Source organism: Zeus faber, assembly GCF_960531495.2.
Source record: "Zeus faber genome assembly, chromosome: 15".
Lineage (NCBI taxonomy): Eukaryota > Metazoa > Chordata > Actinopteri > Zeiformes > Zeidae > Zeus > Zeus faber.
Genome location: NC_137194.1, coordinates 21,317,003 through 21,330,379, shown reverse-complemented (window position 1 = coordinate 21,330,379; position 13,377 = coordinate 21,317,003). Strand labels below are relative to the sequence as shown.

The following is a 13,377-nucleotide window of genomic DNA, read 5'->3' as shown; positions in this document are numbered from 1 at the left end:
CTCTCGCTCTAAGTATCAGCTTGTGTGTGTGCAATGACATGATTGTTTCCGGTTGATCAAATGGACATTTGATGGGGTTTAGACGTTGCTCTTCTGCTGCGTGCTCTTGTGCTGCTCTTCACAGCGTTTTACTCACCTTGAGACATGAGATATTCGGCCAGGTATGTGATGCATAGAGACGGTTTATTGGGTTTATTGCGTTCTCTTTTCACCGCCATTGAATTGGTGTAGTTCCAGAGTACATTATATTCAACATCCTAGAATTCACGGCCAGGTCTCACTAATGTACCTGGAAAAAAAATACGCATTCTATGTCGCGGCAGACTGTTATTGACAAAAAAGGGAAGATTGAAAGGAAGTCGCAGATACTTCATTCCTCTCTAACAAATGTAGTCGCATGCGTCCTTCTTTTTTTTTCTTTAATAGACGTTACCTCATCAACAGAGATTTTCACCTGATGAGTTTGAATTAGCCCATAATGAGTGGATTATGAAGCTAAGACAATTAATAAAATAGAGGAGAAATGTTCCTGGTTCCTAGTTTTATTGCTTTATTATCAAGTCAAGTCGAGTTTATTTATAAAGCCCTTAACCACAATACAGTCTCAAAGGGCTTCACAAACCCACATTTCACATAGAAATCAACATCCTCCCCTTGTCTGAATCCTTATCCGGGCAAGGAAAAACTTTCAGAAAACCCTTTGGGGGAAAAGGGAAGAAACCTTGAGAAGGGACCACAGAAGGAGGAATCCCCCTTTCATGATGACCAGGCTGCAGCGGATGCCGAGTGGGCAACAATAATAATATAATATGACGAATGACAGGATATTGTACAACTACTACTTTTTTTTGTATTCCAGTAGTAGTTTTTTTGTACTTTTTTTTTTTTTGTCCTTTACTTTATTGTAGTACTACTGCATACTATGAAATGTCAACACCAGACAGTATTGAGAGTCTATTTGCTGGTGCAGAGCTTTTCTTTTTGTCGCTGTCGCGGGGACGTCGCTGCACCGAGGCGCGACGTGTTTTCGCGTGGAGACGACGCGAGGGCACGGGCGTGAGGGTGCAGCGCGAGCGCAGCGGGGAAACGGCAGGAAACGGTTGAACCCACTTCCTCTCGAGAAATGAAGAAGTGCGCGCGTTGCTTCCCCCACCCGCCCCGCCAAGGTGAAAGTCGCTCTCTGCCGAACGACATCTGCCTCTCGTTCGACGCGTCCCGGGCCCGGTGGGCGGCAGCCGGAGATGCTCGATAATAGATAAGGAAAACAGATGCAAAAGAGAAGCAGAGAGACGAGGAGTCAAAGGGGAAGGGAAGGGGGGCGGGGTGGTGAGGTGAGGTTCCCGGAAGAGGAGGAGGACCTGCCTGTCGAACAGGAAGGGGGTTTAAATAATCTCTGCTTTCAATAACAAGATAACTTACAAATGTCTGTACTCCCACATAAATATTACAACTCAGGAAGAGAAACATACATTCTGATCCCATTGAAACACCTGCCAGGTTTTGAATTATTTTCTGCCGCCAATGTATGGATGGCTCCTTAAAGAGATAACATTATTTTGCTCCAGTGGTAATCATTATACATACATATACATATATATATATATAATTCACCATGGAACAATCTACTTAGCAGCATCGATAGATCAGAAACGCTAATAAGTGTCATGTCAATTTTATATGAAAAGGGGAAAGAAGGGGAAAGGGACGAGCCGTCGTGGCGTGGCGGCGGGTGCGGCGGTCAGGTGGCGATGGTCCAAATTCTCTCCCTCCGAGGACACCTGACCACAGCGTGGGGAAAACCCGGAAGAAACATAACCCTTCCGCTTGACGTGTAACTGTTCGTTGTTACTTGTTTCTTGTCTTTGCTCCGTGCAACCCGGGGTCGTGTCTTCAGAGCTCTTATGTGTTGATATGTGGAGCCCTTAAGACGGGGGCTCGAGGCCCGGGGACAGAGGGCGGCCTCGGTCAAGGCGTCCGTTCACCGAAAACATCACCCATGTGTAAAAGTTAAACTATCAATATTATTTGTATCATTTAGTATTATCTGTATTTATTTTATATACAGACACACCCCGTATCTGACGGCGTGTACAAGTTTCCGTAGTGTAGTGGTTATCACGTTCGCCTAACACGCGAAAGGTCCCCGGTTCGAGACCGGGCGGAAACAACTTTTTTTTTGCTCCGTCTCGAAACATTCGACACAACAGCCCGAGGTGACACACGCCCACGTCATTTGCTTATTGCTTTACACGAAGTGTGACGTCCGCGCCGGACACCGAGGACAAGCCCCCTGCTCGTGTCGTAACTTAACTCGTGTCACTTGGCAATGAAGACCGTTCTGACCCTGACTCTCAATTCCCACCGTGTCTGTGGCCGCACAGAAAGAGACTGGACGGGAAGGAAGACGGAGCGAAATCCGCCGCTTCAGAGAGTGACCCAAGTGACTTTTGTCGACACACACACACACGCACGCACGCACACACACACACACACACACACGCACGCGCACAGGTGAACAGTTGGGGAACGGTCAGCAGTTTGTTTGTTTTCAGCTCCTGTGTCGCCAGCTATTAATCCATCATTTTGACACACACGGTTTAATTTAGGTCAATATTCGCGCCGCCCTCGTGTTCTTTTAGAAAATCGATGCCCGCTTGTAAGCTTACGTGCCGGCACGCAAAACGAACACAGAGAGGAGGGAGCACCGAGGAAGAAACAGGACGCAAAATGAAAGGAGGACGAAAGAAAAAGGCAAGATATTATTCAGGTGGATGGATGGATGGATGACCCGGAGGGTGACGGCAGTATTATAGCAGCTCGCATCCAAACGAGTCAACAACAACAATAATAATAATAATAACAATATAACAATTAAAAAATACATCTCCAAATAAGTACAATAAACCTAAAATTATATACATTTTTTTTCTTTTCTTTTCACTCGTTCATTTGTTTCCGTATGTCAGGAGTCTCGTATCCATGGCCCTCGCTTGCTCCTGCCACTGGTACAAAATGGGCAAAACGTCAATAGACCTCACAGGGCAAACAGGAACATTCAAGGCTCCATCAGGCTCAATACACCGTCAGTGTCCAACAGATTGCTGAGACTTTCAAACCGAAGCGTCTGGGAGGAAGAGGAACAGCGAGTCAGTGTGCGGAGGGGGGGAAGTGACATTGTTTTCCTGTAGTCGCAGGAGCATTATCTTCTCGGGCTTGACGGGAAGCTTCTGCGAAAACATCTTTTAAGCAGAGGAGCTTATGTGAAGTGGACGGCGCACGGTTGCCATGGTGAAGACTGATTGTATGGACGCTGATGTACGGGATGGTATTTATGTTTACGAGGGAGACTCTCTGCACCGAGCTCTGACATATAAAGTTCCAGCCCCACAGTCACTCTGGATCTCTCTCCAGTTTGGACCAGACAAGTGTGTCTTAGTTATCCGCAACCCTAAAAAAAGACAAAAGTAACATACATATATACATACACATACATATATACATACACATACACGCGTGTATACATACACATACAGCAGGGGAAATAAGTATTGAACGCGTCAACATTTTTCTCAGTAAATATATTTCCAATGGGGCTATTGATGTGAAATGTTCACCAGATGTCGGTAACAAGGCAAGTGATTCACGCATGCAAAGAAATCAAAACATATATTTCCATAAATGACGTTATGTGTAATAAAGTGGAATGACACCTTATATATAGATATACACACACACACACACACACACACACACACACACACACACACACACACACACACACACACACACACACACACACACACACACACACACACACACACACACACACACACACACACACACACACACCAGACCTCAAACTGAATTCTGGTCTTAATATTTGTAATATTATTTTTAATATTTAAGCTTAGAAAGCTGAGTAATGTATCTATACAACACCTGTAGCCATAGACACCTCATTTATCCTCAGAGGGAAACTGGGAAATATGGATAATAGATACACATAAATATAGTGAGAGAGAGAGAGAACATCTAAATTGACTGGATAAATTGAGACAAAGCCGTATTTGAGTCGAACCCCCGCATATTTACTTGATCATTTTGTCTGCATCATGTCTCCAAAGTAGTGTGCACAGCAGGAGGACCTTGCGGCATTGCCATGGTAACCCCGGTTCTTTTCAAGGTTATGGGCACGTTGAGCCAGTCTGACATGAGACTTACCTCTCATCTGACACACAAGTTCTTACCACGTCCCCCTCCCGAGACGTCACAACAACGTTGTTTCTTTTCATCCTCCATTTCTACACCGCCATTTGCCTTCCTCGCTCCTCCAGCGCCAAACCATAAAAACACAATCTGTAATTTGGCATTTTGGAAAGCCATACCAACAGAAGATCTGAGTCAAGTTGTGTGTGTGTGTGTGTGTGTGTGTGTGTGTGTACATCGTCTTCGAGAGCGCGAGAGAGTGAGAGAGAGAGGGAGAGACTCACGCAACCACAAACTATCTTCTGAGACAGCGCGGTGCTGATGAGCCCCGCGTCCGATTTATTGATGATATGGTTCAACTGTTGCTTTTTCCACTGTGCACAATCCAGGTTAAAAACAGGCAATACTGACTCTGCTGATTTACAGTACGACAAGAATGCATTTTGGAACCGGGGGAGGGGGTGGAAAAAATAAACGGCGAGGGTCTGAAAGCGCGGTACATAAATATGAGTGAGTTTTCATGCACACAGAAGAGATCCAATCATCACGGAACTTATTGGCTGAAAAAGCTTGTGCTGGGATGGAGGGAGGGAGCGCTCATACAGAACAGCCGACGGCTGATTTATCCGGCTTGTCTCGGGACGGGGAGCATGGGGCTACCGGTTCGGAAATGAGGCGCGGCTACATCGCAAAGCCATTGACATCAAATCTGGATGGCTCGAACGGGATTCCTAACAAGAGGCCTCGGAAACCCAGAACCTAATAAAAATGAAATAATCAAGGGAGGGCGGTGTTATCAGGAGTACGTGCGTAACAATGGGGGTCGATAACAACGGGCAGATCGATATATTAGGAGTGGGGTAGTGGGAGCATCAGGTGGCCAGCCACAAGCATACACATCTCTGTATCTTATCTTCTTTAAGTTAAACATCTTTTTTTTGCTTTTTGTTTCCTTACGTCACGCTATAGTTTATATACTGTACAATACTGAGCTGCCACCGTGTCCCGACGGAGGGATGCGGAGAGTGGAAGAGGCGGCGCGCGCTTTAAAAAAACAAAAAAAAAACAACAAAAAAACAACAACCTAACATTCAATACTTAATAAACACAGGAGCAAAACACATGCGTTCCCCTTTCTCGCTCTCTCCCACGCGTATGCACGCACGCACACACGCGCGCGCACGCACACACACACACACACACACACACACACACACACACAATATGACACATTACACATTGGAGTTAATGCTTCACAAAACAGTCGCATAATATACAATGAACTTCAATAAAAAAAAAAAGAAGAAGAAAACGTTCGGGAACCATCTTATAAATGCCTTCTCCAGCTATATTACAAACCAAACACAGAAGCCTTTTGTTTGCTGCGCACGCACACGCACACGCGCGCACGCACACACGCACACACGCACACGCACACACACGCACACACACACACACACACACACACACACAGTGATGGCTGTGGATCTGTGGCGCGGGTCTTTGTTTATGTGTGTGTTCACGAGAACAGAGAGAGGCGGGGGAAGAGAAGTCGCTGTTCGGGCACGAGAAGATGGCAGGAGTGGTAGAAGAATACAAAAAGTGGTCCGCTCAAAGGAGAGAAGAAGAGAAAAAAAAAATCATAATCGGACGAACAAACCAAAAAAAGTGCCAAGGTAAAGTAAATTCAAGTAACGTGTGCTCTGTCCAGAGGGGGGAGGAGGACGGGGGGAGGAGGGTGGGGCCGGGAGGGGAGGCGGGTGGGGTTAGAGTCCGTTCTACTGGCTCTTCCTGTGCTCCGTCTGGGCGGCGGCGGGGGAGTCGCACGGCGTCTCTCCGCGCGCCGCCCTGCACAGCGCCTCCACCCACTTGGCCTGCAGCTCCGCGTCCGGGGCGGCGAGCTGCAGCGTCTGCTGACTGTGGCTCAGGCGGAACGAGTGCTTCACCTCCGACTTGTCGGGCGCCAGCGGCGACACGGCGCTCACCTCGAACCCCGGCAGGGGCACCGCCCGAGCGCCCTTCGTGTCCTGGGGAGGAAGGGAAACGGGGGGGGGGGGGGGGAATAAGAGGAATAAGACGTGGTGATCATAGGAAGTATGGAAGTGTAATCTGCTGGACTGCTCCCGGGCGACCTGATGCAGACAGGATGTTAAAACACTCGGCCTTTTGAAATGATATTGTACATATGTATATATTTATATAATTCAGGCAATAAGGCGATACTGTATGTGTTAGGTCTCTTTCTCTCTCGCTCTCGCTCTCTTTGAGTTTTTGAATCTGACTGGCAAATTGGACACTTTCAGGGGTGTATGGGGTGTTGGGGAGGTGCTGTGCTCCGTCCAGGATGACTCCCTCCTTATTAACCTGTGATTTCTCCTGTGGTCTCTCTCTCTCTCTGATTTGTCTTTTTGGTTCCTTCGTGATCAAGTTGCTGCTGCTGCTGTGACATGACTTACTGCAAATAAAGGAATCTTAAAAGTCAAAGTCTCTCTCTCTCTCTCTCTCTCTCTCTCTCTCTCTCTCTCTCTCTCTCTCTCTCTCTCTCTCTCTCTCTCTCTCTCTCTCTCTCTCTCTCTCTCCTCTCTTCTCTCCTTCTCCTCTCTCTCTCTCTCTCTCTCCCCAGAGTTAAATGCTCACCTGGTCTATTAATCCTAATCTTTTGGAACAGAACGGCAGCTTTCACCAGCGGGATTGGGATATTGGTCTCAGCAATGACACGGATAAAGGCTTTACTGATTTGACTCTCCCCTCCGACGCCCATTCCGATGTGTGTGTGTGTGTGTGTGTGTGTGTGTGGTGTGTGTGTGTGTGTGTGTGTGTGTGTGTGTATGTTGGGGGGGGGATCGCATCTTCAAGTCTTCAGAGTTGGCTGCACATGCATCTCATTTTAAAAAAAAGGAACCAAGGAGCTAAAACCTCGGATCCCGTCATGTGGTCGCCGCCTACTATTAAAGCGTCAGCGTTGAGCAGCTGCACCTGAGGTCAGGTTCAGGACGTGTAAATCCTCCTGGCCCAATTCGACAGGCAGACAGACGGACAGACAGACAGACAGACGGACGGACGGACCGCCTGGTACACACAGGCCCGGGACAGATCTGACACGCAAATTAGCAGTGATTCAGCCGGGGGAGGGGGGACCGGCTCCCCAAAGAGAGGAAGCCAACGGAGCGAGGGCACACTTGGCCACGTCTGCGTCCTCAACGTAGACGGAGAATCGTACTCGGGGAGATTGAACGCCGGAGCGAGCCAAGTGGCCATGTTCGATTCACACCGTGGAGTAATAACAGGAGGTATTATTTAGATTGTTGGCTGTGGCTCTAAAAGTGTATGGTGACATTTCGGCCCTACCTGTCCACTGCTCTGCAGGTAAAGCACCAGTGGTTCCGCCTTGGTGACGCCCGCCCACATTTTGGTCCAGCTCTTGCCCTTCTCCTGCAGCTGGAGGTGGCTGCACAACACGCAGTTCTCCCCCGTCAGTGAGGTCTGTCTCTGGAGACAGCGGAAGATGCGCGGGCGTATACCATCAGTGAAACCACTCTACATCCAGTATCTAAAACAAGTATGGCCAAGACACGCCACACACATAAACCGATAGAATTTGACACACACTTTATGGGTGATTGAATTTGGAAAAAAAACTGGCCGGCACTTTCCTGTGAAGAGAAAACTGAACTGACAACGGCACAAAGTGGTCAACTCAACATCTTGAACCCGATTGAAAATTATCCATCCGTGGCACAATTTGGGGATTAAAAAAAAATGTGATGAGCAAAAGACAGAATCATCCCCCTACCGTACCTGCTTATGTAACATCCTTAAATAAGGACAATATAGGACACGGAGAGATTTGTGCATCGGACAGGCATTCATGCCCATCGGGGAGATGCCTGCCACGGTCGTGATCAACAGCGCCCCCGCGTGGTCAGTAACGGTACGGCACACAGTGTTTTCAGAACGAAAGTGTGTTGCACAAAATTAACCACAGCCAATAGCCAAATACTCAAGACGGCTACATTCCATGTAAATGTTACCCTACATGTGTTTGGACAAAAATATGGTAGTCCTTTCAGTTGAACCGGATTAGACTGCGTGTCTGTGCTGGGACAGACAGACACACAGACAGACCAAGCAGCCAGACAGTTGACTCAGCAGAAATGAAAGAGCCTCGCTCAGATCTCATTATCATATTTGTCATCAAATAAGGATTAGTTCCTGTTGATCCTTTCTCTATGTGGATGACTATGCATGTGTGTGTGTGTGTGTGTGTGTACATACGGGCAATGTGTTTGCGTGCGGAATTTAAATAAAACACCGTCCGGCAGACAACGCCGCGCTTTTTTGAGGCCGTTGGGTACATAACATTGACTTTCCGGTACACTGAGATCGCAGTTCCCACTGGACGAGCTCGAATTAGAGCTGCCAACTGACCCGCTGTGCGAGTGACGGCAGCAGGGAAATACACACGGACCACAGTGCAACACATTCTCACCTCGGAGGCAGCTTTCCTCTTCTGCTCAGTGCACCCGATGAAGCCCCCCAGACTGACGCTGGCCTCAAAGCACTCCGGACACACCCGGCTCGTTTTGTTGTCCAGGGTCTTGGAACACTTTGCGCAAATGGCCTGTGAGGAGGTAAATGAGAGGGGCGTGGGAAGGTATGGGGTTAACAATCTTCACAGCGGTCCACTGTTCAAAAGATGTCCCCCCATACTTCTACAGTGACTCCCTCTCCCCCTTCCTCCATTTCCATTGGTGCTCACCGCTCCGCAGGACTTGCAGTGGTGTTTGCGTTTGGTGAAGTTGAAGCTCTCGTTGCAGCCTTTGCACATCTGCTTCTCTTTCTCCTTTTTCCTGGAACTTTTCTGGAAAAGCGAGACAGGAGTCGTGTGTCAGGGGCCGCCTCGGCGATGGCGGTGAAAGGGCCGACCTTCTAGGGGTATCGCTTCTGCTCCTGCATATCTGGCTCCCTCGCTTCTCTTTCCCTCTTTTCCATTATCTTATTAACTTCCAACTGCTTTCGGCCAAAAATGAAACAACTAAAAATTGAAATCGGATCGAGCGGCCAGCAGTCATCCAAATTGGTAATGCAGATGTATTGTGGGAGGAAGTATGAAATCCATACGAAGTCCCTGCCATGTTTCCATGAAGAAACAGATGGAGCTGGCCATACTAGCTGCAGATAAGAAGATCATTTCTGCTTCGGCTCAGCAGCCATTTCATATTTTATATTCATTTATTTTTTAAAGCTACACTGTGAGAGGTTCTGTCTCGGACCATAGCAGTGGAGTACTACATAATTGACTTTTAATTCAAAATAATTAAGCGTCACCTCATGAGGTTTGTTGAAAAGGCCATATCTAACAAGTTCTACTGTACTTTAACAGTATATTTTCATGCAATTATACGCCACAATTTATACATATTTTTCTTATTATTGATGATAATAACATCAATAATAATCTTCAGCCTTCAGCTGCTCACATTAGGGGTCGCCACAGCGGATCACCTGCCTCCAATACCTTCTGTTCTGCGCATCTTCGAACCTTACACCACCCGCCTGCGTGTCCTCCCTCACCGCATCCATAAACCTTCTCTTTGGCCTTCCTCTTTTCCTCTTGTCCGGCAGCTCCATCCTCAGCATCCTTCTCCCAATGTAACTCCTATCTCTCCTACACATCTCAACAACCATCTCAATCTGGCCTCTCTCACTTTTCCACCAAACTGTCCAACCTGAGCTGTCCCTCTAATGTACTCGTTCTTAATCCTGTCCATCCTTGTCACTCCCAATGAAAATCTCAACATCCTCAACTCTGCCACCTCCAGTTCAGCCACCTGCCTTTGTGTCAGTGCCACCGCCTCTAAACCGTACAACATAGCTGGTCTCACTACCATCCTGTAGAGCTTCCCCTGCACTCTTGCTGGAACCCTTCTGTCACAGATCACTCCGGACACTGTTCTCCACCCACTCCACCCTGGCTGTACTCTCTTCTTCACCTCTCTCCCACACTCTCCGCTGCTTTGGATGGTCGACCCCAAGTACTTGAACTCACCCACCTTCTCCACCTCCACTCCTTGCATTCTCAGCTTTTCGCCGCCTTCCCTCCCATTCAGGCACATGTATTCTGTTTCCCTCCTGCTGACTTTCATTCCTCTTCTCTCTAACGCATGCCTCCACTTCTCCAGGCTCTCCTCAACCAGCTCCCTATTCTCGCTACAGATCACAATGTCATCTGCGAACATCATAGTCCGCGGAGACTCCTTCCTGATTTTATCTGTTAACCTGGCCATCACCACTGCAAACAAGAAAGGGCTCAGAGCTGATCCTTGATGCAATCCCACCTCAACTTTGAATGCCTTTGTCACACCTACTGCACACATTACTACTGTCTGACTGCCCTCATACATATCCTGTACCACTCTTACGTACTTCTCTGCCACCCCCGACTTCCTCATGCAATACCACACTTCCTCTCTCGGCACCCTATCATATGCTTTCTCTAAATCCACAAAGACGCAGTGCAACTCTCTTTGGCCTTCCCTGTACTTTTCCATCAGCATTCTTAAAGCAAACATTGCATCTGTAGTACTGTAGTAAAATAATAATAATAATAATAATAGTAATAATAATAATAATAATAATAAATATTGCTGCAGGCAGCAGGTCCAGCTTAGTCATGTTAGTATTACAGGTGTCCGAGGTACCGTAAAGGGAGGTTCCCAAATCTGCTCTCTGTGATAATATATGTGATTATATATGGACGTTGGGAGTATACCGAGGGACTCTCTCCGATCGAGTTGGACCAGACGTCACTGGAAATCTTGGATTCTTTCTTTAATCGCACTCCTTTTGCTGGGACGTGGGCCGCGCCAGGCTCGGGTTGGGGGAGGGCGAGTTCGGGTTCAAATTGGTGTTTGAGGAAGACCCGCCGCGTCAGCTAAGGGGGGACCTCGTACTCACTGTATGTTAACGGCCAGAGGGCACCGCGGCCGGGGAGAGAGAGCGGAGGAAGTGCCGGCACTCCTGCTGTACGAGTGGCTGCTCGTGTCACATGGTTGTTTCTCTGCTCTGCACTGATTGTTTCGTTTCATGTGTTTTGTAAAACTCAGAACGAGTTACAGTTTCCTTTAAACAGGCTCAAGTTGTCTGTCTAGGAGTAGCACTCGCAAGTGGCTGGAGTGGAATGACTACCAGGAGACGAAGCTTGGACTTACATAACTTCAGATGAGCATGTCACAAAGTGGCCCTCTCCTGAAACGAATGAAATTATTAACGTTTTTCCACTAATTTCTGCTCCAAATGGAGATCGATACTGATCAATTTCGAACGACAAGACGTCTGAAACGTCCCTGTTTGTGCTGTTGTCATGTTTCAGTTACTTTTAGCCCGAAAAAGGGAGAGATTCAAAAAGAACAGGCCTCCTCACTGCCAGCCTTCCAGACTATCAGCCTTTATTAGTGAAGTCAGTCAAGTGCTTCTCTCCTAATGAACAAGGTCAACGACATCCACAGCTCAGTTCCCATGCCCCATCCCCGTGTCGTCATGCCTGATGAAACTATTGACCTGATAAAGTTGTTGGCATTAATCACTACCTCACCGCTGCAGACACCCAACGGCAATGTACATGTTAACAAGGCCCGACACACTGATCGACCTGCATTTAAGACCTCCCCTGAATTTCTAGGCAGGAGCAACGGGGTACTTTTCGACACCGTAGAATCGATACGATCGTCCGAGTTGATCCGCTCGAAGGATTCCACGATGTTTACTTACCCTTTCATGCAGTCTTTCGCCATCTGAGTCGATGGACGTGCTGCTCCAGGGGCCCTGGGGAGAAGAACCAGCGCACTGTGAACCGGCTGCTCGTGCCTGCAGTTTCACCCCTCCACCACTAGGTGTCAGCCAGGCGCCACTGGCTCCTGTTGCTGCTCTGGCTGGGGTCCAGCAGCCGCCAGACTCAAAGTGGGTCAGCGGAGATCCATAAAAGTTTAGTATACACTATGAGCCGGGCTTCCCCTATTAGGTCAGGAAAGAGACTCCAAGACACATCACACGTGTGACGGTCAGGAATTAAATTAAAGAACCTCTTTATACGTGCGATATGGATTTGTGACTAAAACCTGGCCCCATAGATGTTGCACTGTTTGGGGCGGACAAAAGAGTCTGGCTATGACACAGTCTTTCAGAGCGGCATTATCGTCCTGTGATTAACATTCGCAGTGAAGGACAGCATGTTGATTCATCCGTCGATAATTTGATCGATTGATTGATCGCCGGAGGGTAACTCACCGGTGAGTCGGGCTGGTGGTCATCCTCACGGGAGAAGGAGCTGTTGAAAGCTTTATTGAACGTCTCACTGTTCTGCTTGTGTCTCTCGATAGTGGCCAGGATCACCTGACACGGGGGAGGAGGTGGAGGAAAGGACAAAAGGAGGGATACGGGAAGACAAAAAAGGAGCAGGAGGATGATAATGTTGAGCATTCAAGCGTTTATCTTTCCCCTACTGGGAATGCCACCCAAAACAAATCGGACAGCTCGAATCAGCTATGGTGAACCGGTGTCTCATCTGAATGATCTGCATGATAGTAGTAAGAAATTAATGAAAGTGAATGGCTAAAAAAAAAAAAAAAAGGAAGAAATGGTCATCTTCCTCTCTCTAAAAGGGGAACAAAGGGATAGATTGTGTAATGTCGCCTCTAGTCAAGCCGCAACACACTGACGTGACATCAGCCGTGATGTCACAGCTCTCGAGGCAACGTGTTTAATGGTCTAAAGAGGAAAATGAAAAAAAAAAAAAATCTCAAGGCCACATTCCACTGTCAACCAGTTCTATTTATTGCTGTGGGTTAAGCCTTTCAACTTCTTTTACAGGAACAGTCAGAGAAACACAAATTTCAAGAGTTTGGCCCGCCCCTCCTCCACCCCACGAGGAGTTTTAATCAGCTTTATTCGGCTGTAACGGGCTAAATGAGCGATAATGAGAGGCTTTATGAGAGAACACAATTCCCAAAACGCGCGGAATGGGAGCAAACTGGGAAAGCTGCTCTAATGACTAACGGTGCAGACATGACTCTGTGATGAAAACGGGTGGAGAGGGAGAGAGGGAGATAATGAGAGAGTGAGTGTAAAATCCTAACCTGGATCCAATCTTCCTTCTCCTCTGCCGTCCTGTAA

At 47.7% G+C, this 13,377-nt stretch overlaps 1 protein-coding gene across 1 annotated transcript in view; it reads right to left on the bottom strand.

Annotated features, from left to right (window-relative positions):
• Positions 1–4,544: 4,544 nt before the first annotated feature.
• The window catches only part of fgd (faciogenital dysplasia), a 49,791-nt gene continuing 40,958 nt past the window's right edge, over positions 4,545–13,377 (bottom strand). The window contains exons 13-19 of the mRNA XM_080014529.1: positions 13,341–13,371; positions 12,493–12,597; positions 11,977–12,030; positions 8,966–9,067; positions 8,696–8,827; positions 7,555–7,695; positions 4,545–6,233 (exon numbers count right to left, since the gene is read on the bottom strand). Coding sequence (XP_079870655.1) covers positions 5,985–6,233; positions 7,555–7,695; positions 8,696–8,827; positions 8,966–9,067; positions 11,977–12,030; positions 12,493–12,597; positions 13,341–13,371 — 814 coding nt within the window. The 3' untranslated portion in view covers positions 4,545–5,984. The remainder of the gene's footprint in view (positions 6,234–7,554; positions 7,696–8,695; positions 8,828–8,965; positions 9,068–11,976; positions 12,031–12,492; positions 12,598–13,340; positions 13,372–13,377) is intronic.